We start from the raw sequence: 24,374 nt of genomic DNA on the forward strand, positions 1-24,374 counted from the left end.
GAAAAGCGTGATGATTGCGATGTTTCCCACATGATTCAACCACACAGAGCCAGTATGATCAATGACAGCCAACAGAATCGGTTCCCGAAACTGTTCTTCCGTGATCCTCCTTTGACTTCGACTGACTGCATTTGCCCGTAAAGCCCGTAACACACTTTGATCTTGAATAATAACACACAGTGCATTGTGGTTTTCCTCCCCAGGCCTAACTGCTGCCATTCCCCCCACACTGGAGGACAGAGGTCCTGGGGGCATTACATAAGTAAGCAAAACATCAGGAGGCGTAGGTATCCATTATATTTGCCTGAGAAAACAAACCAATAATCAAGTTTAACTAATTGTAACTTGTTCTTATCTTACTTGACACATTTAAATAAAGTCATGCAGACATTGTGCTACTAAATTGTGTACGACCAGGCGCACCATATAAGCCGGCAAACCAATACACATATCAACACCAACAGATGCCTAAAATGAACCAATACAAATGTGTCAATAAACCCAATACATGCGCCAGCAACCCAATATGCATGTCACCAATCCAATACATATGCCATTAAGCCAATATGAAGGCCATGATTGCCGCCCCCTGAATGGCAACTCATAATTAAAAACGTCTGCTGCCACCTTCCTGTTACATGAACTGGTCTGTCTTCAATCCTGGTCCTTTCTTCCCCCCCCCCCCCCAGTTTATGTGCATGGTTAGGGGGCGTGTGTGAGCACGAATAGGCAGAAAACAGGCGTCTGCTGTTCACTGGGAATAAGCGAGCCGAGCCAGGAAGCCGAGGTACGTGTATCACAGGAGGGGAGCATCAAGCGCTGGAGTGGGACATTGAAAAGAGGTGAAAACGTGTGTTTGTCTGTCATTCATTGAAGAGAACGCAGCCGTTCCAGAACGCCGCCAATTAGAACCCGTGTCGAATTGAAATCGTTTTCTTTCAAAAGCTGTCTTTAAATGAAGGGAATAGGCGAATATTTGGATATTTGATATTTGAATATCCTGCAGGAGCGCTCGTTAGAAAGGAGCCATTGACGGCATAAGGTGAGATCCGTGGTGTACGTGCCTTGCATGAAGAAATCGTATTGATAATACACAGTTTCGATATTTTATTTTTTTTACTTTGTTTTGTTTTATGGACTTTGGAAAATCGTTTTTATTTTATTTTTTTCCCGTGAATGTATAAATTCCTCCTAATACCTCCTATCATTGTAAACATTTTCGTTCAATGGCTTGTTATTTTATACTTATTTTCCTTTCAATTGATCTGTTATGACCCACCGACAGGCGACATTTACTTTAGATTTTGAACCTTTCTCTCTCTCTCTCTTAAAAAAACTAAACCGCCGAAGTAATCATAATAATAAGGACTCGTACTCCAGTGCTTTGAAAGTGCTACAGTCTATACTAACTTTTTTTTTGGTTAGGGTCAATGCTGCTTAAATGAACAAGAAATAAATTTTTCTTCCACATATGGAGAATTTAATTGGTTTAATTGACCAACTGAAGAGTGGCTACTGTATGTGTTCTTAAGTTCAGTCCTTTTGCTACACCAACATAAAAGCAACAGGTTCATACATAATGGAAAATGAAAAAAGATGATTGCCTACAATTTGTCTTGTTATAAATCAATAACTGCAGTCGCCTGGCGGTCTCCAGCCAGACGCCCCCCAAGTTTGTTGGAAGAGAGGCAAGTGAGAGAGAGGTCAGTGAAATCCGCTTGCCCACTAGGAGGAAAGATCCCCTTGAGTTCATCTCCACGTGGAACGATGTGACTAGAATAGATGCTGAACAGAATGATGCAAGGCAGATGACAAAATAAGGTTGAACAGAAAGCAAAGCAAAACGGGGCTCGGCACTCTTAGACCCCGCTGTGGGAATGTGGCGATGGATGCTTTTCAGCTCGACAGATGGCGTTACACCCAAGTTGGCCCTGTTTGCTTCTCAAACTAAATTGGAAGAGCTATTTGTTGCCAAGATATTCTTCATAAGTTAATGAATTTAATGAGATGCTGTACCTCAGCCCTATTTGTTGGTATCTCCAAGTCCTACTACTATCCTGAAACCATGCTAATTGAATATCCTTATCATCAGCACCCTGCACTACTGTGTGTCTAATAAATGTCACATTATTACTACTGCCCCCTTCTCCAGCCCCAGAGCCATGAATAACGATATGAAGATGCAAACCGTCACAAAGCTACATTATTGTAAACCACTCCAATGCACGCCATGATCCACAGAATCAGATATGAAGTCCACTTCCCTCTGGATTTCAGCATAGAGGAGTACTCTAATTAAACTATACCCAGGAGCATTCATGCTATCAGCTGTAGCCTACTTTCTTGCAGATTGCATGCAATCACGAGAACTGCGCTCCTTTTCAGATTGCACTGTAAAAGTCACCAAGGGTTATTCTGTGGATGACAAAGATGGCTATTACTGTATATCTGCATTCACACAGCCTCAGAAATAGCAGGCTTCCAAGGACGCTCTGTGAATCAGAGTCAAGGGGATTTACAGCAGTCATTGTTGAAAGTCTTGTTGAGACAACAGCGCAGGGCTGAATGATGGCAATGGTGCTCTAATCTGCTTGGCGCACATTTCCCCCAGACCTCTGCTCCTGGGGAGATCTAGTCAATGGGATTCCTTCAACCGACTGAAAGGTGTGAGGGTGTGTAGCTGCTCTGGAGGGGAGTTAAGCAGGGTCGGTTTCCAACCTGTGGCTGCAGTGAATTAATCTACCCAAATCTTTTAATGTTTCTCTTCTATCGTGTCAAAGTTGATGTGAAACAGCAGATCTTTATGAGGGGTCACCTTGTGTTCCTATATCAATAGAAATGGATGCTTTTGTGGCCCGACTTTTGGATACCTTGGGGGATGACTCACACTGCTGTTTTGATGGCTTGGCAAATTGAACCTCCTTTGTTTGTCTTTTGCCCCCATCCTTTGTCAAATGTCTAGCGGCATATGTAGAATCCATAGATGCTGCTTGCAGATGAGCTCTTCTGTTTTCCCTGGCTGTTCACCAGTGACAATATTTGTATTCCACTTCACTTCTTTCAGGATAAATAAAGCTCTGTTAAATCCATAGACACCACCCTCCTCTACCACCTACAACAAATAATTTGCCATCAGAATGTAACAAAATGGTGCAGTGTTACCATTTGCCAATACAAAACAGACAAACCAAAAAGTAAACTACTGAGTTTGTAATCAACCTAAGTTGATTTTGTTTGTGGTAATGTTGGTAGCTTTATAATAAATACATGTAGTCAATTTATAATGGAAGAAAAAGTGCTTCCTGAAATTGGACTTCTGTTGTAAATTGAGATACAAATCTGGTGCAGAGCGCACAGCGGAGATTGTTCTGCAATTTCAGCCTGAACTTCCTTTGTTCTCAGCATTTGTTTTAGGCAGCACACCTCCCTCTCCCCAGTGGTCTGGGCTATAGTACTGTAATCTGTAAAGCTTGTACTGCAGATAGGTTTCATAAACCAACAGCTTCTTCTTAACTGTTTGGCATCTTTCCATACTAGATGGTCCCAATGAGCTGAACCACAGCACTCCAACCACTCCACTTCCAAAAGGTTAAAGGTTGTGTGAGGCAGTTCCTTTGAAAATCAATAGACTTCCAAATGTGCAAAGGAGAAATCACTATCGGCATGTGGTTTGCTTATTTATTTTTTGTAACTTCCTCAAAGAATAGACGTCCACTTCTGTTGCTGTATTACTCAGTTTGTACATTGATGTAAGGATTTTAGTCTTGTACATTATGTAAACATGAACACAAAGTTAATATTTTAAAACTTTTTCCACTTATAATTTATGAATACATGGTGCACTCTTGAGATCAACCCACTTACAGCATATGGATATATGTAATTTTTTCACACAATAACAAACATTTACAAATTACAAACAAACCCAACAAGTGAGCATATTGCTGGTGTGTCAGCGTGACTCAACATGTTAGAAGGTGATCTGATTAAGACGCGATTAAAAAAAAACAACAACAATAGATATGCAGGATATTGTGGGTTTTATGACATTGCATTGAAATTATTTCTCAAAGCTCCCATCTGACTCTCCTGTAGACCTGTCTTCAATTAAGAAAACATGGAAAAGGAGCTAGCGTGGGCAAACCACATCGATCACGTATACAGACCGCCATGTACACGATAGCAACGCCAAGTCAATTTCCCCCCTTTACTAATACTGTTTCCAGCTACATGTAGAGGCAGATGAATCCAGGTACTGTGGGAATGTTTGAGTTGTGACATGCGCTGACTTGTGTTTCATGGATGTGGATGAGGCAATGCCATTCCTTTCCACATTCCCATTGTTGAAAAGCTGGTAGTGACGTCAGAAACGGCAGGGATTTGCCTTGCTTCCCCAGGATCTGGGACAATAGGCACAGCAGTTTTTTCAGTGTTTTAAAAAAAAAAAACACCCCGTATACTTGCAAAGCAGATCTTAAACTCACTTTTTGCCCCCCCGTCTAAAATTATATATTTGTAGTTTTTGGATACACTGTGAATATATGGATTAGGAATGTAAAATTCTGTTCTGTTTTGATTTCGCTGAATTTAATTTTAACAGGATCTTTTATGAGACTTCATTAGTGGTCTCTATTACGGGTTAATTGTGTTTGATGTAAAAACAAATGACCTGCTCCTTTGTGAGGGTGTGGTCCAGGATGAGTTGTCATGGGGACAGATGGCTGCAGTTGGAGCTCTGGTTACCCAGTCATTCACATGCTCTGAACGCTGTGCTCAAACCACAGAACATGAAGCACTGAAACCCAATGCAAACACTAATTACACATCCCTGGGAAACCCGGTGGCGTGGCGTGCCATGCCAATGCACTGGAGAATCTGGTTCTTATGGAGACGAGAGAGACAGAAAAGCAGCCCTGAAGGAAACGGGCAGGATCTTTTCTATTTGTGCAAGTTGTACTTAATTAAAAGAACAATTAATGAGAAAATAACCCTGAAAAATGTATTTTTCTTTCTATTGTTCATCATCTTTGCCATTGTCTATCCATTCAGAGGCTAAATTTACATAGGGAATGTACTGTACAGCTAGCTAGATTGTTTAAATTGATATTGTTTTGCAAATATCAATAATTTTTTTTACCAGATATGACCGATACATGAGGCAGTATCTGAGAGAGAGTTTGGCCATGACTGGCTGGTCTTGGACAGTGTCGCTAGAGGCTTCTTTCTTTATTAATTGGTGTTTTTTCCATGCTTTTGAAGGCCCCTTGAGAGTAGTTTTTGCTCGGAAACTGAGTAGATAATCTAAAGGAAACTTTAAGAATGCTACACAAAGGGAATGGGAGGTCTTTTGTCTGACACATACAAAGTCTGTGTGGTTTTTCAGTGTCAATGAAATCTATCTGAATACGTTGTCTTTAAACCATAAATGAATGTAGGAAATGCTATGTTGTCAGCTTTATGACCAAGACAGAAGACAAATGTTTTATTTGTTTCTTTTACCAACTTGTTATATTTGAAAGTTGGGAAGGTGTATCAATATTAAATATTTTTTTTTAATGCAAAAATCATTATAAATTACAGGGTGCATGATATTCATGTAAAACAATGATGGTGAAAAAGAGAGAATGTAATATTGTAAGTTCTTAACCCATAATTTAGCTGCAAGAGGAGGTTAAAAATATTATGTAAATGGTTTGCAGTCTTGAGGTCATCAACACACAATTAGGAAGTACAGATGTGTCTCTCTGTGATGAGCACACAGAGTCTGTGGCCAAACAATTTCCTCTGCACAAGCCCATTGCTAAGAGTGTGCTGTAGAAAATGATAGTTTATTGCCGCCAGAGTGTTTGCTGGGCAAATTACAGGCTGTCTGACCTCCCTGTACTGTACAAATGGATGGCCTGCCAGACCACAAGTCTGCCCACGAGAGGTGTCAATTGGCCCCAAACACCTGAGAGTAGGTTCATGGGTTTGGGAGCTTGTACTAGTTTTTGGAGCAGGAATAATTACCAATAGCTAGAATGATTTGCAGTCAATTAAGAGTCTTACTGGCGCTGTGTGAACAGGTCTGTTCATTGTTCCGGCTGCTGTCTGAGTTCACACCAGTAGCATCTGTCTTGATCTCTGCAGGTCCACCTCCACGATTTTGGGCTTCTATCGCATGGCTGAGCCAGAAGAGCCCCCCTCCGTGTCCAGCGGTGGCTCAGGGGACAGTGGAGACAGCCAACAGGATGAGTCTTTCCCTTTGTCCTCACTGGCCAACCTGTTTGAGGGCGAGGAGAGCTCCCCAGCGCCGGAGCCAGCGCCCCCCCGGTCTGGCGAGAGCCGCCCAAACCTGCGTATGAAGTTCCAGGGCGCCTTCAAGAAGGGCATCTCCAACCCCATGGACCTGCTGGAGTCTACCATCTACGAGTCAACGGTGGTTCCAGCACCCAAGAAAGCGCCCATGGACTCCCTGTTCGACTACGGCACCTACCATCAACCCAGCAACCAGAAACGCCGTAGGAAAAAGATTAACACCGGGTGAATGAGCCCTCTCACTCCACACTTCTCTTCTCCCTTTTCTGTGATAAGAGCTTTAGACAACATGTGCATTAATTAATTCTAAAAGCCTTTCTTAAAGCAGAAGGATGTCCCTCTTTTAGTGTATTGCTTAGAAAATGTCATAGAAAGAGGACAATGAAAGGTAATCAAATCACTAGTATTATTCTTCAGCATCTATTTTACGTAAAAAGTTACAGGTTTTGTGCACTGTTGGATGTCTGTTCATGATACTGAGTTCCTTTTCATTTTGACTCTGAGAAGATGATGGATTTTAATAACGTTGGGCATTTCCTACCCATAATGCACTATTCAGACCTTTGAACATGTACCACATCCACTGTGAGAGAGAGAGGGGCCACTGAGGGCTATGGTAATGTTTTTGGTGGGTTCTGAAAAGCACAGAGTGCGTGTTGTTGCAGTGTGAGGTAATGTTTTGGTTGTGGTTTGCAAATAGCTGGGTTTGCGGATGGAGGGAGCTTGTGTTATGTGAGGGCTCTTTATTGGTGGGCTGGGGGTTGGGGGAACTCAGTTTGGGACTGTGGCCTGGGGTGTGTTGCCTTTAAACAGTACTTCTTAAGAGAGCCCAGACGGTGACTTCTCGATTGCCAGACGTTTAGAGAAAGGAGGGGTGTGGGCATAGTGGAGGCTTTCAAACGCTTCATCCATCCTTGTGTGGATGTGAGCATGGGCCTAATTGGTTGCAGTCAATTTCGACAGTATAATGGAGCTATTTTAAACCAAACGGTCATCTAATGTCTTGGCGTTTGATAAAATGGGCAATTTTAAATAATTATAGCGGTTTCAAAATGCATTTCTTTCTCTGAAATAGCAGCATCACTTCAGAGTATTCAATGCTCAGCTGCAGTAAAACCTATATCGACTCTCCAGTTCTACAGTAGGGAGAAAGTAGTATTTGAAATGCATGTTCACCGATTTCCTTTAGGCAGCTCGATCTTTTTACTTGAAGAATGGTTTTCTATTCTTCTGCAGGAGTCTATATTAATCTATTGACTCCTCATTTCTAGGGAAAAAAATGAAATCTAGGGTCATAAATCTAGAATTCTGCTATGAACAACTCCTTAATCAGGTGTGTCAGACAGCTTTACAATCCTGGCACATTTCCTCCATCGAAAAACCTTACACCCATTTATCCTTTTTTTTTTTTTTTTTTTTTTTTTTTTTTTAAATAAAATCAGTATTGCATACCCCATATGGTCATTGTTCGTTCTCGCATCCTTATCGTTCGCACACAACTGTGCTTGGGAAGCAGATGCCTTTGTACATATACTTTAGTCAATGGATGGGATTGAAAGGTACTCTATTTGGGGATCAATGGTATGAAAGGCTGAGGTGCCCAGCATAGCAAATGTGCATATTGGTGAAATACGAGTGTTGAAGCAAAGTGAGCAGGCCTCAGATGTTTCTAGTCAAGATAAGAGTGTACAGACAGACAGGGGAGGAATGGATAAGGGAGTGAGACAGTTTGGGGAAATATATCTGCCTAATTGCAGTAAATGTGTCCTTCGGCTTGCAGCTGTAGGTCCCTGTTCACGCAGGGATAAGGAATGTCTTTGATTCATGCTTTTGTGAGTTACTGTCTATATAAACTGCTTGAGATCTTGAACTGCCAGCAGAAGCTCTGTCACACTGCCTTCTGATTTCTCTCCCTGTATTTCTGAACCTAACTTTCAACCGCAGTCTTTCTTCCTCGACATGAGTTTAGATGTTGTCCCCCACCACAGTCAAACCCAGTCCAGGCGTTTACTCCAGTGTCCTTACCTGTCCCCGTCCCCATCCCTGTGTTTGCGCAGTAGTGTGAAGGGCCCTGCCCCCGCCCCCCCGCCTGTGCTCAAGGTGTTCAACCGCGCGATGCTCTTCGACGCCGTCTCCCGGGCCGACAGCGAGGCTTTACAAGGGCTGCTACCCTTCCTGCTGGGACAGAAGAAGAGGCTGACGGACGAGGAGTTCAGAGGTCAGGCTGTGGGCAGACAGATAGACAGACATGGAGGGAGGCAGGGAGGGAGCACAGGGGAATAAGGTGCAAGATAGGTATGAGTGGAAAGGGTTTTACATTCCTAGCTTATCCAAACCCTTGCTCACTCAGTCTGTACAGAACTAGTAGATTTGGTCCCATTTGAATGAAAGCCTAACCTTGAAATAGGAGTTGTGCTAACTTGTTCAGTGTTTATGGATCCGTATAAGGCATGTGAATTTGATCGTTTTTGAGTACGTTACAAATGTCATTGAGTAATCTAAGCTTATTTCAGAATAGTCCCCCACATTGACATCAGATTTATTTTTTATAGAACAGTAGGCTAATACTTTCACCTGAAACTGAGGTCAAGGAAAACTCATTGTTAGTGATTTATTTTTAATAATGCCTTGAAGCTCAGGGCTTACGTTCACATCAAGAGGCCACTGTGACCAGTGAGTTACGTTTCGGGAATGTGAGAGTATTACTGGGTTGATGAGAGAATGTGGCTCTGTGTGCTGAGGGCTGATAGTGTGTGTTAGAGAGAAATCACAGCAAACTGTTTCTTAGGAAAGATCTCTTGATGTGAAGCGCAAAAGTAATGAACTTAAAGCTGTGTCATGGACAGTACATAGTGCATTCCAGAAGAGAGGCATCGCAGAATCTCCTGAGGTGACAACCAAGAGTCTTTTACTGTTTTTAATGTGGTGAAGCCTTGGCTATAAAATAATGTGATGCCCTTGAAGTGTCAAACTTAAATAAAACATGTTTTTCTAGAATGCTGTTTTATTTGCTGGCAGGTTCTGACTCCATCCCCCCCCTCTCTCTCCCTCTCCAGAGCCTTCGACAGGGAAAACATGCCTCCCCAAAGCTCTGCTCAACCTCTACAATGGCTGCAATGACTGCATCCCGCTGCTGGTGGATATCGCTGAGAGGACGGGCAACCTGCGGGAGTTTATCAACACGCCCTTCAGAGACGTCTACTACCGGGGTGAGGCTCTGGGCTCTGTTGGCACAGCTCTGTAGAGATGCGTACTTTGCCACTGCAGGACAGGGTATTCCAATCGCCAGCCAGCAGGTGGATATCACTGGTGAACAAAGGAGGGTGGGGATGCACGGTTTCTGTCTGTTTGAAATACTGGTTCAGTATGTTAAAGGGAAAGAGCAAGCATTTGAAGTGCCGAATGGCTTTGATACAAGAGGTGGGGCAATGCTTTTCTCCTCTGTGCCATCGATTTTAAAATCCACATAGTAAAGTGCACTCTCTCACCTGTCTGTGAGATTCTACACTTCGAGGGAAAGGGGACTTCTCATCTGAACAGTTCAAACAAGGAAGTCTTGCGTCGGCCACAGCTACGTCGGAGAGGGTCTGCCTGCACTTATTGTATAGGACTTTAAACATCAGGGGTGCAGTTTGGGATGTATTTGCGAGGACTTTCTTTGTTGGTCTGCCAACTTGGCACGCCTCTAGGGTGAAACACATGGAGACACACCCAGAGAGAGGCTAAATTTATCTCTGCCTGGCCCCGGCTTCATCTGCAGTCTGTCATTTGTAGGCACTCAGTGGAACTGCATGGGCTCACGAAATGTTACATAGCCGATTAGCGGTCAGTTTAGATTAACAAGTTCTGTTCGACAGCTGCCAATTTAATTTCTCTTCATCCAGGAGCCTTTCTTGCAGAGGAAAAGCTAAAAATGACCATTGGTACCTTTCCCAGCTATGAAAAGCTGACAGGATCACTTTGTGAGGCCTGTATTGTGTTTTTAGCCTGCTGTACTTTGCAAAGTTCTGCTTCAGAGTCCAAAATATGTGCGACCAAGCTATTCATCAGGGAAAGTTAACCAATAAAACCTTGAACGCATGATGTTGGAGCAGAAATAAATCACTAATTTATGAGAGCATGCAGTGTAAACCTTTCCTTTTGCTTTTTATGTCGTGAAATATGATTCACAGAGCTGTTTATAAAAAGGATTTGTTTAAAAGCCCTCTTCATCACTCTTTCAGTAGTTATTCTCTTTAAATACACAAACCTTATTAAACCTGAGCTCCGGTCAGAGACTGCATAGCCTGTATTTCTTGTGTTCTATGATGCTAGCGAACTAAAGGCCTCATGCTGTTGTAGTGTCACACGGAGATCTAAACGTACAGAAGTGCACATGCGCACACGCACTGTCTCTCACACACAGTTGCTTACTCTATTAGATCCTCTACTATAGAGTGGACAAATAGGCCTCTGCAAATCAATCCACTTTGATCTCTCGGTGGGGTTTAACTGATGAAACAAAGATGAAAGGTGAGCCGCCAAAGGTTTCACTGAGGATCCTGTCTTTTCCCCTCTCTGTCAGATAAATACTACATGCGAGTTCATATTTTAAGCGATGGATGGTTTTAATTTTTTCTCCGTATAGTAACATCCCACCTCTCGGCTCCCCACCGTGGTTTACCAGAACTCTGTGGCTTATTACGGCCTGGTAAATTAAAAACCATCTGTGGGTGGGGGAGAGGTCGGGTGCCATGTTTATCCGCCCTACCGTTACCCCTCCCTCTCCTAATTTCCCATCCCACAGCTTGTGTGTGGCTTTGCCTGTATTTACTGTAGGAAGTACCCGGCAAGCCCACTGGGTTTTTCTATGTAGTTGCTGTCGTAACAGCTATCGAATGTATCTGAATGAACAAAGCCCCCAAAATGCTCCCTTACCCTCTCCTTAAGCCCTCCCTGACTTAACCATGCACAAAGGTAGGAATTGTAATGATCTAAGCATTATTTAATTTGCTTTCATTTAAAATCAGACCTTAGCGCTGAAAATTAATTTCTTGTGGTCAAGCTGTCGAGTGTGTGTGGAGAGGGAAGGATTAGCGTGTTTGAGACGCTTCCTTTTAGGCTCAGATAATGAGGGGGATCGAGAGGTGGGACACGGGGACTAATCTTGATCCCTTTCTGCCAACAATGAGTCGTTCAGTGTGTGTCATAAATAGTGAGCAGTGCCTGGCTGGTGATTTGTTTTAGCAGTCATAGTGTGTGTGTGTGAACTCTGTGCCGTTTCCCCCCAGGGCAGACCGCTCTGCACATCGCCATCGAGCGGCGCTGTAAGCAGTATGTGGAGCTGCTGGTGGAGAAGGGAGCGGATGTCCACGCTCAGGCCAGGGGGCGCTTCTTTCAGCCCAAGGACGAGGGCGGTTACTTCTACTTCGGTGAGCCAGACCCCTGTGCACCTCCGACAGCATCACTGCAGACAGTTCCACTGCACACAGGCTGTGTCTGTTTCCTGCCCGTCATGTGTCATTTCACCGCTTTATACTAATATTGTTTTACACCCATGCTGTTCTAATTATACAAATAATAATAATACAGCTATTCTAAACATGATCCGAAAGGCAGCTGGTGAGAGTTGGGCAGTGTCGGCGAATGTTAGTTTTTGTAGTGTCGTTTGTTTTTGTTACAGATCTGATCAGGCCACACTTCCCCACTCGTCATTACTCGGATTTGCTTACGAACTTGCAAGTATGATGTAATAACAAATTGGATGGAGGGAAAAATACATGGAATGGACACTCCAACAATTTTTTTTCATTTTATTAGGCTTTCAAACCATAAGCATGTCATTAGGGAATGCCTGTATCGGTTTAATTGGTCACGAGGATCTTTGAGTTATTTTTGAAAGGCAGACTATTAAAATGCTTTTCTATTGGAATGTCGGTATTCATCTTACGGATAGACATGCAGGTTCATATTCTAAACATCTGGGCTGTCACACTCAATCTGAAATCCTGGGAGAGGTAGTCTTCTGGCATAGCCATCTGTGTGAGTGCTGCAACCATTCAGGTTTTTTTTGTTTTTGTTTTTTTTCTCTTCAGGATTTTTCCACTTTTAATGCACTCAGTCCGTTGCCATAGCAAAGTGAGGTGGAACAAGGCCCCACCTTGTAAACTGAGACTACCCTTACCTCAGTGATCTGTTGGCAAGGATTCATAGCTAAAGGTTGTCTGAAGTTACTAGAGGTTTTTGTTCCCCTGTGCGAATGGGTGGAGATTTGGGAAATGGGAAACACTTCCTCACAAGTCAAACACAACTTGGAAAGGATTTTTACTGAAAGGTGCTTCTGTGCACACATGGGGAAATAAAACAATATTTGCTTTCCAGTTACTGCAGAGAAGAAGAAAAAACTAAAAAAAAAAACGACCTGTCTGTTCACAAAGAAGTCAAAAGACTTAAGAGTTTCTTGTTTCGAATCTGGCTTAAACTGGCAGTGACTCAAATCTTGGTCCATTGACTCGCTGGTGCCATCTGCTGCAGGTACAGTGCAGTCTCCGACTCGGCATAAAGTTGCTACATCTGAGGCACAGCACAACTCCTATTGTGATTGAGGTACTTTTTAATAGAATCAAATATTTGTTCTTGTTCTAAATGTCCTTTATAACACTAACCCAGGCAATCCACCATTACAAAGCCTAGTTGAGGATGAAAGGCTTTCAAAATCTCACACTGTCAGATGTGCATTTCATCATGAGAATTGCATAATTTCACAGCAAGTAAGATATTCATAGGAGACTTTTAATCATTCAAAATCACTTGAAAAATGCTGCAGATTTATGAAGCCAATAGTTGATTTGTGAAGAGACAGGCTTGATAACGTGTCACCCATGGCAACAGTGCAGTCTCAATCAGGAGCATTTCTCTTTTAATTAAAGCTCGGCTTAGCAGAGATCCAGGCATCTGGAATTGGATTTCTAATGATGTAGCTGCTAATTAGAGATTTATTTTTTGCATGACAGAATTACATTATTAATTTTATTTTTTACTATTACAGTCAAACTATCATCAGCCCCTCACAAATACAAACACATATTCAGTCCCAACACATGAACAAATACTTATTTATTTACTAATTAAATGTTTTGATATTGATCACAGCACCAGTTGGAATTTGATGTTTTGGGTCGTAATTTTAGATATTTACAATTCACCTGCTGTTGGCTTCGGTTTGTTTTCTAGGACAGTGAGGGCCTTTGTCCCCAACAGCTCTAAACACTTAAAATGCAAACATAAACAAGATCGAAATGCTGGTTTGTTTTTCATGGATGTGAAGCATGTGATCTTAAGAGTGTAAAAGCTGTTACTCTACTCACTAAACAGTTAAGAGATTATTAGAGAGAGGATAGGAAATGGTTAAGAATAAGCTGGCTGCGTAGTTTGATGACAAGACTGGACAGAAGAGCCCAATCAAGCCTTTGAGTCCTGAAGGTTTTATAGGTGTCTTTAATCCATCCCTCGGCAAAGACCTTGGGAAGAAGCTGATTTTGAGACGCTCAATAAATAAGCAGTTCAATTAAGTAATAAAGATCTCAACTGGAAAAAGAAAATGAGAACAAGGTGGCCTTGAAGAATCAAATTTGACATCCTGCTGTCAAGTCTCATAGAAGTGATCTGAAGAAGGGAATAAAACCATTTGCAATTTTTTCAAGCCTCTTTTTGTCATTGTTATTGCCCGGCAAATTGCATGATTGATTTTGTAAAGAAATACTTTGCCAAAGACTTCTCAAGGTCGAAAGGCTGTAGATGGTCCACTTAGAAAACACAAATTGGTGGGTCAGCTGTGTGCGTTTGTGTCCCGTCCCAGGCGAGCTCCCGCTGTCCTTGGCCGCCTGCACTAACCAGCCAGACATGGTGCACTACTTGACCGAGAACGCCACTAAGAAGGCGGATCTGAGGAGACAGGACTCCCGAGGCAACACCGTGCTCCACGCATTGGTGCACATCGCCGACAACACCCGGGACAACACCCGCTTCGTAACCAAGATGTTCGACCTGCTGCTCATCAAGAGTGCCAAGCTCTACCCCGACTGCAGCCTGGAGACGGTGCTCAACAACGACAGCATGTCACCCCTCATGATGGCCGCCAAGCTTGGCAAGATTGGGGTGAGTGTGGTGGGGGGAGGGGGAGTGGGAGGCCATGATGTTTCATGTCTGAAAAGGAAAATCTTCGAATCGCCAGCAGCTGGTGAAAGGGAGAAAAAAATAATACGGGGAATCGAATGTAGCAAGGGGGGTGGGAATTGATCAAAATATTCATGACTTAATTTTCAAATTCAGAAAAGTAGTGGTACTTCCCCGTGTTTCCCACTTGGCAGGAGGTTTTTATTGTCGATGCGGAGAGTCAGGAAGGTGGTAAGACAGAGGTGCAGGGGACACTGAGGGGAAGTTTGAGTTGCTGATCCTGTCTGTACCGGCTGTCCTTCCAGGTGTTCCAGCATATCATTCGTAGGGAGATCAAAGATGAGAGCGCCCGCCACCTGTCTCGCAAGTTCAAGGACTGGGCCTACGGTCCTGTCTACTCCTCCCTGTACGATCTCTCCTCTCTGGACACCTGTGGGGAGGAGGTATCTGTGCTGGAGATCCTTGTGTACAACAGCCGAATCGAGGTGGGTGAATCTGAGGTCAACGGAGTCTTTTCTTTGCCCCGAGTGCAGACTGATATTTAGATACCCAAGGATGCTGTGGATTGTGGTCAAAATGGGTCATGTTCTTGTGTTTTGTGAAGTCCCCATCCAGACCTTGCTGTTTTGTGTCGTGTGCTGCAGAATCGCTACGAGATGCTGGCCGTGGAGCCGATCAACGAGCTGCTCAGGGACAAGTGGCGGAAGTTCGGTGCCGTCACGTTCTACATCAGCGTGGTGTCCTATCTGGTGGCCATGGTGATCTTCACCCTCGTTGCCTACTACCGGCCTTCTGAGGGCACAGTAAGTTGAACAAAACATTTCCTTTTCTCTCCCTCATGAGGGGGGGTATTGCTGCTATATACTTGTCTGAAGCAATGAAAAGGATACATTGGGGGCCCAGGATGAATATCCAGTTTCACAACATCCTGTGTCTGTATGAATTAGTTATGCGCTGCGGCACTTGCACCGATTGAGAGATTTACTCAAGTGTTCAATCGACACTAATTCCTAGATGAGGGATTCTTTTTACCCTGGTCTCAGACTTCATATATATATACGTGTGTGTGTGTGTGTGTGTGTTCAGCCCAATTGTTGTTTGTCTTTAGCCCCCATATCCCTACACCACCACCAAAGACTATCTGCGCTTGGCTGGAGAGATCATCACGCTGTTCTCTGGAATCTTCTTCTTCGTTAGCAACGTGAGTCCACACCCACACGCACACTCACACATGGGGCTAAACTCCATTGCTCCATCAAGGTATGCGAATCTGCACTGAACAGGCTGAGAAAGCTGGATCCCATTATCTAGCTTTACTGTTTATATCCTACTGCCATGCATACATCCAAAAAGTAAATTGCTGGTTTTGGATTGGTAGAAAAGAAAAAAAAAAAAGTTTCACTTTCCAACGTGCCAAGATTTTCACTTCCTCTAGGAGACTGTAGGCACTAGTACTGGTTCAAGACTGTGTTTTTAATCAAATCCATATGGTTCTCAGCTGTTTCATTCAAACTATAATGCAGAACATTTTAAGCTTTATAAGTCCATGCTTTTATGCCCATTTCATTATTTGTATGTGTCAGTGCAGCTGATGCCCCACTCTCTCGGTTTCTCTCGGCAGATCAAGGACCTCTTCCTGAAGAAATGCCCTGGGGTGAACTCCTTGTTTGTGGATGGCTCCTTTCAACTGCTCTAGTAAGCATGTGTACACAGTATAATTCTCTCTCTCTCTCTCTCTCTCTCTCAGATTTTTATACTTTTTCTCTCAGAGGGAATATATCCTAACCTAATGATTTTATAAATGATCACTTTGATCACTCCAAAGCACCCTCCTTTCATCCTCAGTTTTTCTTCAATTCTGTTCATGGTCTATACAAAAAAGTCTACTGAAGACCAATCCACTCAAAATAATGAGGACTTTTTAGTTTTTTTCATTAAGTGACTAAATTAAATTGATTGAGTTTAAGTTTTGTTTAGAAACGTGTGGACAGCTGTTGAAGTTCTCCTGATTGGATCTCTGCACTGTTTCAGCTTCATCTACTCGGTGCTGGTGCTGGTCTCAGCCGCCCTCTACCTCTCAGGGATCAAGGCCTATGTGTCGGTGATGGTGTTTGCCCTGGTACTGGGCTGGATGAACACTCTCTACTTCACCAGAGGCCTCAAACTCACTGGAACATACAGCATCATGATCCAGAAGGTGAGCACAGGCCTGCTGTTCAGACTTCAGAGAATGTGGGTTGATTTTTACACAGGCACAATTTCTCAGTTAACCACTACCTTAGTCTGCAGAGGTTCTGTTCTTCAGTGGAGCCTTACAATGACCGTATATCCCAGGACACTCCTCTACAGCCTTTCTCCCGGCTTACCTTCACCTGCTTGTTCCATTTCAGATTCTCTTCAAGGACCTGTTCCGGTTCCTGCTGGTCTACGTGCTCTTCATGATTGGATACGCTTCTGGTACGACCTGGAAAAGTGTTGTCTCACTTTTGTCTAAAATGCCTTAGAGAGGGTGGACCTGCAGTTCTTTGTCATGTGATTATTACAAACTTCCATACCTTGATGTCAAAATGCAAGACTTAACCCACTTTTATTGATGGAGTCTATCATAGCCCATGTGTAACTCAATGTAACTCCTACAGATAAAAGTTGTGAATAAAATGCAGCTTGCTGTTAAAACTATAACAACAAAAAAAAGACTAGTCACTGTCCACATTACCAGCACTGTGTTGTTCCACTTTTCATATGAATGTGTAACCATCACCGTGTCCCCGTCAGCCCTGGTGTCTCTCCTGAACGCATGTCCAAGTCCAGACGCAGAGTGTCCAGGAGGCAATTGTCCCACCTACCCCCAGTGTCGGGACACGGGCACCTTCAGCACCTTTCTGCTGGACCTGTTCAAGCTCACCATCGGCATGGGCGACCTGGACATGATCAACAGCGCCCAGTACCCGGCCGTCTTCCTCATCCTGCTGGTCACCTACATCATCCTCACCTTTGTCCTGCTCCTCAACATGTTGATCGCTCTGATGGGGGAGACTGTGGGACAGGTGTCCAAGGAGAGCAAGAAGATCTGGAAGCTGCAGGTGAGGTGCCATTTAATCCGAAATGTCAAAAACCATGCTTAATGTAACAATTATTTTGTTGGATTGGAACATAGTGGTCTTAAAAGATAAAAAAATTAAACCGACTTTACATTTAGAAAAATGCAGTTCTCAGAGTTAATATACAATATCAAAAGGGACATAGTTTCCTGAAAACATATTTAAGACTTTGAAAGTAGGTTTCTGAAAACTCTACCTTGAACTTTGTGATTGTAGTCCAAAAAAACCATGTTCATGGCAAGATATTTAGATGGCATATTTCCCCCCACAAAAGATCCATACATAGAGTTTCTCTGTATCAGAACTTTTAATGAGATTGTCATCTATACGTGGAGAAGTGTCCTTCAGTTTCAGAGGAAAACATGAGCTCATAAATGCATGCAGAGTTTGTACAGTAAGGGTGTTGAGTGGCTGTGTTCAGTTTGACTAATGGCCGCTGTGCTCCTCCCAGTGGGCGACCACCATCCTGGACATCGAGCGCTCCTTCCCAGTGTGTCTCCGCCGGTCGTTCCGCTCGGGGGAGATGGTCACAGTGGGCAAGAACTGTGACGGGACGCCTGACCGGAGGTGGTGTTTCAGGTACGTACTAGTTACTGTCTACGCATTTTTTGTTTTTGTTTGGTTTTTTGGTCTCCAACCTGTTGCTTCGTCCTCACCCCAGGGTGGATGAAGTGAACTGGTCTACCTGGAATCAGAACCTGGGAATCATCAACGAGGATCCGGGCAAAAACGAGACCTACCAGTACTACGGCATCTCGCAGACTGTCAGGGGGCTGAGGAGAGGTGAGACACACGCACGTGCATGCATGCATGAATACAATTAAAACATCCACCCTGCTCACTGCAAACACTGACACAGAGGTAAGAACTAATGAACTCAATTTATATACGATTACTAATTCATTACAACATATCCTAGATGGGCGTGGCAGTAAATATTACCTGTGTGTGCCCCCCCCCACATGCTTTGTTGCAGATCGCTGGTCCACAGTTGTCCCCAGGGTGGTGGAGCAAAATAAAAACCCGCGGTCTGGGGAGGCAGTGGTGGAAATGGAGCAGTTTGAGCCCCTCAATCCTGGACACAAGTACATCGCCGAGAGACACAACTGACACTGAGACAAAGAGCCACACACTCTCGCTACCAGGGCCCGGCCCGAACTGGAGTGGGTGAGATGGAGCGGAGAGGTGACGCGTGCACCCTCTCTCTCTCTTCCATTGCACAGACCAGGTTTTGCGAGTTTGCACAGACGTCTGCTGTAGTGCCTATTATTTGTCTACCACGTATGAGGGCGTGTTTACCAAAGATGCTTCCTATGAGGAAGATTAGGCAAACATCTCATAGTTAAAAACGGTTTTATTTTAACCACAGGACATTGATTTTAGAAGGAACTGGTTTTGTACTGCTTTAAAATGTATTTTTTGAAATCAAAGCCAAGGTCAAATGTATATATTGTTTAATTTTGTTACAAAGTATCACTCAGGGATTTTAAGAAGCAGGAAATGTATGACAATCATTGCCAGTCTACCGCTGAAATTAAATCCTATTTTTAAGTTTGTACTGACAAATCCTATAGATCTTTAACACTGTGTATCGGACAGGCTAAATTTTTCTATTTATGTTTAGTAGTCAGGGAGTGATTTTGAAGTAATTTGTGGCCCCTGTACATTTTCTATTATTATTTAAACTTTTTAGGTTCTGTATAATATCGATTTTAACCTTTCACAGCTCAGATATGGCTTATAAACCTAGGATAACTGAATAACCTTAAAATCAAGATGATTTAATGCTGTACTATTAGACATACCATGCAATTCAGGATAGAGCAGTACAGTTGCATCACAATAATCCTACACTAGGTGCCAGTGTAGCACACATTATAGGGAACCTGAAGGAAAACTGATTTCTGATTTCTTCAGAAACATGCAGTGCCAGATTTTCACGTGAACGTTTTGAAAATTCAAGGCAATGAGCAAATCGTAGTCTCTGTCTGCAAAATGTGGTAATTAACTGAAAAATACAGAAAAGGAACAATTTGCAGTGAACTGCAGTAGAATTGAAGGGGAATAAATGGTCCCAGTGCATTAATTAAATGTTAAATGAACTGGAGTGTTTGACATGACCGCACTATATAACATGGGTGTGATATATGAATGAACAGTGTGCGCATGCAGTTCATATCATTGCTTCTGTTTTTAAAATACAAACTTATTGTACTACGAAGAAAGATGTATTTTAATCATGTAATTCCTGTAATTATTTATAGCTTGTTTGTTATTTTCTAGATCTAGAGACCTGCTTTAAGAGAATACCTCCGTGAAGGCCACAAATGTTTTAATACCATATTTAAACTTATTATGCATGTTTCCTGTTACCTTGATGCTTTTCTTCTCCCATGCTAACACTTGAAGCTAGGCCAAACTATCTATTTTTCCCTAAACAAATCTGACTCTGGTGCCATCATCTACTTTAATATTTAGTTCTACCAAAACAATATACAATACTATCTGGTAATACAGTGTGTGTGTGTGTGTGTGTATATATATATACACACACACACCAGTCTTTGACCAATGATAAATAACTACATTCGTCTTGTATATTTATGGAACCTTTTTTTGGATGGGTCATGCTTTTCATTTAGTGGCAGTTTTTGTTTAGTTTCTGTTTCCCACAAAGCTAACATCAAGAGGTAAAGGCACATTTCAAGTTAGACACTACTTCTGTAATTATCCAATTCAGTGCAACTATCATGTGAATATCTTTTTCCTTTCTTTTTATTTTTATACCTGGCAGCATTTTTTGCAACAGCTGAAGACAAATCAGGTCTGTACAGATATTGATTACATATTTAATAGACATTACAAGCCCCCTCGTGTCCACTGACTGGGTGGAAATCCGTGTGGGTTATGGTAGGAGAGTTCTAGAATGTTTTTTAATGTGGAATGACTTTGAATAGGAGAGCTTGGTTAACATATTCACTTTTCAAAATAGATTTTAAAAAGTAGTTTTTTTTTTTTTAACCTTGTATAAATATTTTTTTATTAGACAGCATTTTCACTTTCCTTTTCTTGTGTATTAATGTCACTGTTGGACATTTTGAGGAATCTCTTTTAAATGCTTTTTTGTGCCAAAATTAAAGCACCTATGAAGTTTTTATTTATACATTTTTTAAGCCTTTGAAATAAAAGTATTTAAAACTGTCAGCTGTTCTGGTGTGTTCTGTAAGGAAAACATCTTTGCTTCCTGTTATCTTATCCTCTTCAGATCCTTCAGAGATTTTCAAACAGGACATTTTTACTTCTAAGTACACTTTAGAAAAAATATTGCACTGGGGTGGGGGTGCTATCACATGTAGTGTCATTCTCTGATGATGATATTGATATTTAGTTCAGCTCCTAGAATGTAAAGTTTGTAAGTTATTGCCATTTTTTCTTGGCATTCAAAAGCCCAAAAGTGGCTTTGTTTTCAGAGTTGGATTAACAAAAACCCTTTTAGCATTTCAGGGTTTAAATATTAATTTCTACAGAGAAGATGCAAGGGCTATGCCTGACCCAGCCCAATGCAAAGAGGAACCAGAGCTGGGATTAAAGTGTGGTGATAACTAAGACGAAGCCTGTGGGGTCACACTGAATGCCAAAAAAACACTTTTACACAGTAGAAAAAATACTTTTCTGGTTCCTCTCCTTCAACCTGAACCTGCCCTTCATTCTCCAGTGTCAAAATGGGAGGGGAATGGCTTAAGTCCTTTATGTAATGTGATTGTTTGGGACCCCCTCTGCGGTTGTGATGTGGCACAGGCGCAACTCTCTCCCCACTCCTCCCTCTCTCCCTCCCCTTCGGGATTCCACATCTGAAGGACACAAGGATTCTCTTGCCACCTCAGCAGGGAGGTTAATCCTCTTTGCTGAACTTAAACTAGGACAATAATCCCTGAGGTTTATCTAGCAATGAGCACCTAGCAGTGCTGACAAGCTCTCCCGCCCTCCTGCACAGTTAAGTAGGACAGGGCCAGGCCGTGATTGTCAGCAAGTCTACAACCACAGAATGCTAAGAGAAACTTAGGCCGGTAACAAATGTTTCCAATATTCTTAAAAAAAAAAAAAAAAATGCTGGTGACTTGACTACTTCCTTTTTTTTTTTTGCATACTGCGGATTTTCTGCCACACTGTTTGAAGATACAGATGAGAGGACACCATCCAAACAGCCGCCTTCAGATCGTTGGCCATTTTGTTTTGTTTGTTGGGTTTTTGTTCAATCTTGTGCTGATTTGCTAAGATAACAGTAAACAAAATTAGCGCTTTTTCAAATGATTTTGTGCCTCATGTGATCAAAAGAAAAGGAGTTGAAAAGTGCAAGCCTCATTTGTTAGTTCTCTTAGGCACACAACCACACAATTCAATTTTGTGATGTTTCCTCTTCAACTAGCAAATAGATTTATAAATTAGGGGAGAGGATTTAGAATTTAGACCTCCAGCAATGCAGCCGCCCAGAACATGGAAATCTAAGCAAATTGGTTTTCTGGTGTTCAATAGTGGGTCTCTATTTCTATATAAAGCAATTCTTCAATCCAAAACCTTTTATTTAGGCGAATATGTTAGCTCTTATAATTCTCATGAATAAGACCTCATATTGAAATGCTTTCAAAAGCTTTTTTTAGTAAACCAGCTCAAATATTTGTCTAGGTACATTTTTGAAGGAGTCACTTCTCTCTTTTATAAATTCAAATTGTAATGGCTTTCCCTGAACTAAAAGATGGTCTACAAAATCACACTTACCCCCCAAAAAAGAACTTCAGTTTTCCTTCAGTTTACGTCATTCACCGAACAGCACCTGTACGTAGACAAAAGTCAAACATAGAAAGCATAATATTGTTTAAATGCATCCAAATAGATTACAAATTAATCATCATAAATGTGTAACAAGATACTGTACACAGAATTGGTAACTAATGATTTGAGCAAGAGCAATGATTTATTAACCCTTGAACACATAACAAAATAAACAACTGATTTCTGTGATACCTATAGGTAACACTCACATTTTAAAATCTGACCGTGGACTACAATCCTCAAGCTTGCAGTACAGCCGTATTTTCGGGGCACATAATAAAAAGAAATACCTCGCTCGGTGTACTGAGTTCATGGTTTATTTACAGGCTGGAACATGTCCCCCGGGAACGGCGATGGAGAAAACCGTGCTGTCAGATATTCCACCTGAGCTAACACATTAAAATCCAGGAGACAAACGCACAGAGACCGGGTGCTGTCAGTCTGTTAATGACTCCAGGTACATCGTCTCCCTCTGTCCCCCGAACAAGACGGATAATGGGGGAGCACCTGCAGACTCTGGTGCTGGGAAAGCCCTAGAGAAAGGAAACGCCAGAGTACACTTACACTTCTTAAGATGAGGGTGGACAAAAAAAAAAAACTACAAATAAAAACTGAAAAGCATTTGTTCTTTAGTTTTTTTCAAATTATAAATTAGAAGCAGGAGTTATAACAAAAGATTCATACTTTTTCAGGCGAATGAATGTGAACAGTTCTACTTTTGTTGCTTGGTTCTTGTTGTATGTGAGCAAACACTCAGAGATAGCTCTCGAAACACGGAAAGTCCTTAATGCATCCCTGGACATTGCAGTCAGATTTCCCACAATCCCTTGCTTGCCTGCCTCGGGCCTGACCTGAAGGGACACTCTGAAATATCAGCCAGCTACCTCAGCCAGTCCTCCCCTTTGCTGGCCTTTAAACCAAACCTGGCATGTTCCCAAGATCAGACACTGCCCCTCATTCTCACACTAAATTCCTCCAAACGGTGCAATTGTAATAAAATGCAGGCTTTACGATATCACACATCTGGAGAAAGTCAAAAAAGAGAGACAATTTGGAATACATTTCCTGCTGCTCTTATCTGTAATAAAGCCCCAGGGTTGATCCTCCTTCATCTCCTGACAACCCAAAACAATGCATTGAACCTCAGGAGTTATTTTGGTAAATTGGATCAATAGCATGTCTGTGTCTTGTCTTGTTCTTCAGCTAGTTCTGGATCCTGCCAATGTAAATACTAATAACATATTTTAAACATATTTTCCATCCAGAAGATGACAAGTAAATAACGCTGTGAATTCTAAGCAGGTGATGATTTCATACACATGGAGTAAACCTGAAATTAGTGCTCCTCTTTGGTGAAGGCAGTGGCAATCACGACGGTGCACCAATCCTCTCTCCACCACCCCCTCCCACTTTCTCTCTCTCTCTCTCACTCTGTCAATGCTGCCAAAACAAATGTTGATCACCCCCAGGGCAGACACTCAAATGATTTTCATATTCACTGTTGAAATATTACACCCAGGTGGGACATTTTTGATGAATTAGCCCATCAGACGAGAAGAACTAGGACGCCTCGAAGTGCAGGGGGAGAAACGTTACTCTACAGCCACAACGCTCTCGGTCAGGCTTTTAGCCCAGTGCATCCTGGGAGAAACGCTACTCTCCCCCACAACAATATAGTTTATATACATTAGGTAAACCTAATACAGAAATGGATATCAAGGGCCACAATTCCATAACGACGCCATCTGAAACACGGCAGCACTTTCCTCCTCTGCGTCCCAATTGGATTATCAATTTGGGTGGCCGAATATTAAAAAAGCTACAAGCAGAATTCAAACTGCCTTGACCGATTGGGCCTTTTGATTCGCCACCAGTAGGAAACGGACAAACATTGTGCTTGAAATCGCCCCAGTTAATCACGCAGACTGCTTCGGTGTATTTCAAGCATCCATTCCAGCAGGGGTACTAATGCTTTCAAAGTCCGCTGGGGGT

General features: G+C 42.4%; 1 protein-coding gene across 1 annotated transcript; it reads left to right on the top strand.

Moving 5' to 3' along the window:
• The first annotated feature begins 769 nt into the window (after nt 1-769).
• On the top strand, nt 770-20,753 carry trpv4 (transient receptor potential cation channel, subfamily V, member 4). The gene is made up of 16 exons (XM_066689409.1): nt 770-842; nt 6,130-6,522; nt 8,355-8,515; nt 9,354-9,506; nt 11,568-11,708; nt 14,135-14,433; nt 14,757-14,936; nt 15,096-15,254; nt 15,560-15,652; nt 16,073-16,146; nt 16,483-16,648; nt 16,842-16,908; nt 17,227-17,534; nt 18,004-18,131; nt 18,214-18,335; nt 18,529-20,753. Exons 2-16 carry the CDS (start codon nt 6,161-6,163, stop codon nt 18,660-18,662), a joined length of 2,547 nt encoding a protein of 848 aa, XP_066545506.1. The 5' UTR covers nt 770-842; nt 6,130-6,160; the 3' UTR covers nt 18,663-20,753.
• Nucleotides 20,754-24,374: the final 3,621 nt, after the last annotated feature.

This window comes from Amia ocellicauda, chromosome 17 (assembly GCF_036373705.1).
Source record: "Amia ocellicauda isolate fAmiCal2 chromosome 17, fAmiCal2.hap1, whole genome shotgun sequence".
Taxonomy (NCBI): domain Eukaryota; kingdom Metazoa; phylum Chordata; class Actinopteri; order Amiiformes; family Amiidae; genus Amia; species Amia ocellicauda.

Coding starts and splice junctions, on each gene's coding strand:
- trpv4 (XM_066689409.1), top strand. CDS start 6,161: ATGGCTGAGCCAGAAGAGCCCCCCTCCGTGTCCAGCGGTGGCTCAGGG. Junction 14,937..15,095: donor TGTACAACAGCCGAATCGAG/GTGGGTGAATCT, acceptor CGTGTGCTGCAG/AATCGCTACGAGATGCTGGC. Junction 16,909..17,226: donor CATGATTGGATACGCTTCTG/GTACGACCTGGA, acceptor TGTCCCCGTCAG/CCCTGGTGTCTCTCCTGAAC.